A 6,497-nucleotide genomic window follows, 5' to 3' on the forward strand; every position below is an offset into this window, starting at 1 on the left:
ATCTGGAACAAGGACTAAACTCCATAAGCAGACAGATAAGAGGCTGAAATTTAATTTCTGAGATCCCAGGGAAAACTACTAAAGGGGCTTGTGGAGACGTTTTTCAAGACACTAGCCATAATGGTAAATCCATTCCTACAGGACTCAAGAATAAAAATTACTATTTATCGCTGTGAAAACGGGGCTTTCTGGTTTGAACCCCTGCTGAGAATTTGCATTTCTACCCCAGATATACTGAATCAGAATCTACAGTTTAACAAGATCCCCAGGTGATTCTTATGTATAACTTCCTGGGAACTTGTTAGAAATGCAAATTCTCAGCAGGGAACTTGTTAGAAATGCAAATTCTCAGCAGGCGTTCAAACCAGAACAACCTGGGTTTGAGGACCTGTGTGAAAATGAAACTAGTGTCTATTAATGCTTAACTGATTACAGCAACAACAACAAAAGTGTTATTAAAACACTTTGTCTAATCAAGCTATAATTCTAAGACTGTTGCACAGATTCAGAGAGGTGATTTCAAATGAGATCTACCTACTAAAGATGAGAGGTTCAAATTAGACAAACATTCAATTCCTGATATTGTCAATCCCCACACTTGGTCCATCTTTTTCAGGAAATAAACACGATAAATGAAAGGCTAGCAGAGGCTAACCGCTGGCCGGGATGTGAACGTGCCGTTGGAAGTGCTAAGAGCACTGAAGGCGGTCATCCAGCAGTCACACTACAGCGGAGGAGAGGAGCGCTGCTCTGGGCTTCCGGATGTCTGTACAGTCCAACAGGGAAGCCGAGTGAAGCGGTGAGTACACGACAGACAGGAATGGGCAACAGGCTCAGGGTAAACGAATCACCTTCAACACTATGGTGACTTCCACAAGGCTGAATGTGTAAGTCTTCAACATTGCAAGGGTCTAATATTCCAGCTACCCTAACTTAAATGGTCTCCAGACTTGCCAGTTACCTGCTAATGCTCAAATTAGCAGCAAAATAAGGTTAAGTAAACCACTGGAACCATTTCCCAAGAGGTATTCAAGAAAAAAATAATAAAGAAAGGCAGTGCAGAATTCATGGCTATGCATGTATATGTATTCTAGGTACTTCATACACAGCAGTACTGAAAAGGAAAATTATAAATGGATCTGTGTACCAAGAGTTCAGGAAGAACTTGGAAGAGTCTATGACTGAGAAAAAAAAAAAAAAGTTAACATTTGAAGCACCTAACTTAGCATGCTGTGTTTCACGACAAAGTGACAAATGCTCCTCAAGGGGAACCAGGACCGTGACTCTCTCGATATTTAAAAAAGAGAAAGAAGAAGAAAACTAGAAATTGAGCAGGAAAGCATTGCCAGGATACCTCCAAAATGCTTGAAAGACCGTGTCTTGTTTATGTGTGAGATTTCTACGAGGTTCACTTTTTTTCTACACAAGAAATGCAGTTTGTACTGAGCACTGCCAGATGGCACACACTCCAAGCCTGCCTGTGAGTTCTGGTTACGAGATTAAATCTTCAGCCCAAAGAAGAAATAAATGAGTTACTGAGAAGCATTTGTCACGAAGACTAACAGGCAGACCAGAAGTGCACACGTGACACTCGGTCACACACTGTTCAACATGCCATCACCCATTTGGCATTAGGCAGCATCTGTCCTCTCCAAGTTACAAGGATACATGAGCACGCAAACGCAGGGCAGCATGGAGCTTTCAACGTTGAACATACAAAAAAAGCAACACCAGATAAGGAAAATGGCACAGACTCACACATCCAGTTCAGAACCCATTTTTTTCCAGGAAATCTTTCAAAGGTGTGAACTGCTCTACTACATTTCAAAACCCCCATGGCCTTAGCTAGCAAATGCAGGAAAGAAAAATTTCACTACTACTGACTGGCTTTCTGGCTATCCAATTTGCCACCTAGTAGGGCATATCCTAAGAGCCAAGACAGCTTACGACACACACATCTTTGCAGATACGAAGGGAGTGAACGACTTCATTTCTGCCTCTAACACTTCTATCTGTGGCAGTAGGAGAAATGACACGGTCACCCACCTGTCACCCTCTTCTTTAATCCGTTCACCGATGCGCAGCCACCCTAGACTAGCGGAGAAAATACCTGAGAAACATTAGTGTTAAAATATTGCCCGTTTACAAAGACTGGCAGATGGGGCGAAAGTGCAGAAAGCAAGTTTCCCTCGGTTTGTTTCACCGGTAGTTAGCGTCACAGTTTTTAGAGCTCCTGGTACCACATGATAATCTGCAGGGAAACAAATCCTACTCAGATGAAACCCAAGCCAAGTAACTCCTCCTTCTGCAGAGCACACTAACAATACTGTAAGTGGTTCACAGGTTTCAAAACCCCAGTGTCCGACAAGTCATTAGAGTTCTCTAGAAAGAAATATGTACAGCTGCTAAAGGGACCATCCAGGGTATCATCTACAATTATTCCAGTTAGCTTGGTATCAATGCTTTCCCTACGGCTGTTATTTGGTTCAATGGCAGAGTAAGGCGCCCGCTTTTCACAATTTACAATTGAATTCTCCTCACACGCGCACACACACGCACACACACCAGGCACGTGACCTAAAAAATACAAAACAAAAGCATAGAGGGCTTTGGTGGGAGGCGAGGGATTTTAAATAAATATTTTTACAGATAAAACACTTGGATTGCAGAAGTATCACTGAGGTTTTTGAGAAGGCCGTGCAGAGGTTTGCATGCTAGAAGATAATTTTTTTGAGGATTTCTCAGCAGGCTGCCTGCCACCAGGAGACGAGGGGATGCCAGAGTCTAACTGGGAAGACTTGGATTTGCGAGCTGACAGCAGGGAATGTTTAGCAGAAGCAGGGTCTTTGGAGGCAAGCCGCTCTTTTCCAACTGCATTTGCACTGGGCTGCTGGGAACCCGGAGGCTGGGAACCCTTCTCCGACTTCTCGTCCGCTGCACTCTTACAGGCTGACTTGACAGAGCTCCCGCCGGCCTTTTTGGAGAGCAAGGTTGTCTTGCCAAGATCAGTCGACCGCCGGGTCTCCTTCTGTCTCAAGGCTGATTTGAAGAAGGACAGCCCCTTGTCCTCAGACTTGCTGTCCCTCTTCAGACCAGACTTCACACTTGTGTTGGGGGACCGCAGGCTGGCCATGGAAGAGCTCCTGACATGCTTGCTGTCCCCTCTGCCCTCCCCCACTCTGGCCTGACCCATCCAAGGAGAGCTGGGTTTAGAGGTGGAGGAGATGCTGGCCCTGTCAGAACCCAGGCTTTGTCTGGAACCCTCTCTACTTAAGCTTCTGTCTGAAGTCCTGCTCTTCCCAGGAGGGAAGGGCCCCCTTGTGGCAGGGCCCGAGGCTTTTTTGGCAGGTGCGGAAGTAGTGTAAGCGAGGGAAGAGGCTGACTTCTGCTTCTGTGGTGAAGAAGACAGAGCGTCCTGGGATTTAGAGGATGACTCCTTTTTGGGCAGGGCAGGGGATGAATGCCGTCCACTGGCCCTGGAAGAAGAATCTGCTTTGCTCCGGGAGCGGGAGGGCTTTATAGGAACTTTTACAGGAACAGGAGAAGAAGGAGATGTACTTGAAAGAGATGATTCCTGGCTTGCCAAGACTGGTCTCCCCTTCCGCAAGCTTTTATCTGGCTCACAAGTGCCTTTGGAGCTGGGGGATCTCTTGGTTGTGCTCTCTGGTTTCTTTGAGAGTGAGCCAGGGTGGCTTGAGGGTTTCACCTCTTTGACTGGAGAGCTGTCTACAGAATCGCTCTGATCCACATAAGCAATCTGGTTATTGTTGTCAAATGGATCAGAGACAGGGGGCAAGCGATCCCCTTGTGCTGAGTTTTTGCTCCGTGCATCTACAAGACCAGAGTTCAATCTGCAGGTGCCTGTTACTTCTCTCAACACACCTTCCATGACAGCCAGAGGGGCTCGGCCCACAGCCTTGTGCTCACGTCGACTGTGACCATCGCTGGCTTCCTGGTAACTGCTAGAAAGGTTTCTCAAGCTACCAAAGCAAGAGATGGAGACCTTGTCATCCACCGCCTCCCCAATCTTCTCCAGGGTGGAGGCAGAGGTATGAATTGGAGAGTCCCCTGAGAATCGAGAAGGAGAACTGGAGCGCATCTGCAGCTTAGCAGACAGGGACCAAGAAGGTCTCATGCAATTTTCATTGACGGCCAAGGGGCTGGTGACAGAAGATCTGGACGACAAGCTTTGACGCTGGACACTTCTCACAAATGGTCGAGTTGAGAATCCTCCTGAATACAACAAAGAGAACACCATTAAGCTAAACCAACAAAACAGTTCTAATAAATCTTAAGGTACTGAAGATGGAAGGAAAGCAAGCCCTGTGGAATGGCAGGAGCAGGAGTTTCAGAGTCAGCATGTCTGGGGTCCAGTCACGGCTCTGTCATGGACTAGCCATGAGACTTTAACTTTTCTCAGCCTCAGTTCCCTCACCTATAGAACAGGGATAATGTAACTCAGGGGTTGGCAAACTATTCCCTTCACCTTCTTGCTCTATATCAGGGGTCCGCAAACTTTTCCTGTAGAAACTCAGACGGTAAATACTTGAGGATTTGCAGGCCAATCTTCTATTGTAGCATGAAAGCAGCCACAGATGACACGTAAACAAACAGGCATGACTGTGTTCCAATAAAACCTTACTTACAAAAGAGGCAGGGGGCCAGATTTGGCCTGTGGGCTATAGTTTGCCGACACCTGTTCTAATTCACAGGGCTACTGTGAGAATTAAAATCTTCAATGTCCTGTGCCCGGCAGAGCACCTGGCACTCCACAAATGGTCAATAATGGGAGCGATTGATCCAGCTTCTTCATCTCACAGAAGGACATTTGGGGCTCACAGAAGTGAAGTGCCTTGCCCAAGATCACATAAACAATGAGGCAGAGCTAAAACCAGAACCCACAACCCCCTGACCCTCACTCTCTACCACATGTAGGTCGGCCTGTAACTGTTGACTATAAGCGTGGATCAGTGGAGAGAACTAAAGAGACTTTAATCCCGAGTGAATTAAAACTTCCAAAAGAAAATATTCAAAATTAGAACACACTCCTATTCTGAGCAACTTAAAACTTCCAAAGAAAATATTCTAAATTCTATACACACTTGGTACTATAACTATGGTATTTATAAAACTCCGACTATATAACATCCTAAGAGGCAGGCCCTGTTCTATGGGCACCACCCAGGACATGATGATGCTTAAAAGGATATTGGTTTCATCAACTATACTGTTTAAAAATAGATCGGGCAAACCATAGCTAAGCTTATTGTTAAAATGACAGACATTCAAAGTTTAAAGGCTGCCTTAAGAACAACCTCTACCTAAACTAGCAAAGATTCACTAGTTATTCATGGAATGTCAGGCGCTAGAAAGGAGCTCAGCAATATTCTTATTTTACAAACAAAGCAGCAGCCAGCCAGAGGCAGTGGCAGAGCTAGTGCTACAATGCAGATCTCCTCAACCTGGCATTCTTCCTCCAGCCCCCAGCAAGTTTTCCGCCATTTCATTTTCTCAGAATTATCCATCATCACTAGAAGCAGATTACAACAATCGAAATGCTGGCTGCAGAATGAGACTTGTTGGAAGATGAGTCACCGTCCTCATTACAGACGCTGAGCTCACTCTCTCCTCCTTCCAGCTCTCAGTGCTCTGGCTTCCTGGTCCTTCCCACGCCACCTGGGGTCCCTGTTGGAACCGAGGTCTGCCTTGCCCATGAGTGCTGCACAAGTGGTAAGGGAAGGTGAAAAACCCAAGTCCAATTTTTATCAGGTTTTCCGAGTTTTTATACTGTGACTATCTTCAGAATTCCTAGAAACTATCTCTATGCAGAGGCAACAGCTTTTGTCCTTGGGGCTCCTGTACTAGAAAGAACAGGCCGCACGTTCCTCCCAGGAAGATAGCGTGGTGGAAAGGGGAGAAAGGCCTTGTGCTCGGAGTCAGAGCCTTATGCAGGGCTGGCACAGTGACCTCTCACCAAGTGGCCCTGGGCAGGTCATTTAACTTCGCTGAGCCCCTCAGACCTATTCTGCACATTTTTTTAAAGCATTTTGGGAAAAAAAAAAAAGGAAAAACATATACATTATTATACAGATTTAAAGCTCCAGCTTCCACATTAAAGCTTAAAAAATGGAAAATAATGAAGTGGAAACAGAAAGTCCTAGGTCAGGGGGGAAAAGCAAACGAGGCTGTTTACAGAAAATGCCACTGACCATGACTGCAGCCCACAGCTAGGCAGCCTCACTCTCCAGAACCCCTTTTGAGTTTTCCTACAACCTTCCTGAGGACTTAGCTCCTAAACATTTATGAGGGGACCCTGGGCTGTGTTCATGAATTGCCGTTTTGGAATTCTGTCACCAAAACCCACCATCGTCCATAATCTACAAGAAAATCCAACACGTCTACAACAAAAAGACAAACAATCCTATTAAAAAATGGGCAAAGGAAATGAACAGACACTTCACCAAAGAAGACATTCAAATGGCCAACAGACACATGAG

General features: G+C 45.7%; 1 protein-coding gene across 1 annotated transcript; it reads right to left on the minus strand.

Moving 5' to 3' along the window:
• Positions 1–1,332: 1,332 nt before the first annotated feature.
• USP31 (ubiquitin specific peptidase 31) lies at positions 1,333–4,960 on the minus strand. Its single transcript, XM_023728523.1, has one exon. The coding sequence runs from the start codon at positions 4,256–4,258 to the stop codon at positions 2,675–2,677; it is 1,584 nt and encodes a 527-aa protein (XP_023584291.1). The 5' UTR covers positions 4,259–4,960; the 3' UTR covers positions 1,333–2,674.
• Positions 4,961–6,497: the final 1,537 nt, after the last annotated feature.

Source organism: Trichechus manatus, unplaced genomic scaffold, assembly GCF_000243295.1.
Source record: "Trichechus manatus latirostris isolate Lorelei unplaced genomic scaffold, TriManLat1.0 scaffold00024, whole genome shotgun sequence".
In the NCBI taxonomy this organism is placed as follows: Eukaryota; Metazoa; Chordata; class Mammalia; order Sirenia; family Trichechidae; genus Trichechus; species Trichechus manatus.

What these genes read in the sequence shown, in the direction of transcription:
- USP31 (XM_023728523.1), bottom strand. Translation starts at nt 4,258, where the DNA reads ATGGTGTTCTCTTTGTTGTATTCAGGAGGATTCTCAACTCGACCATTT.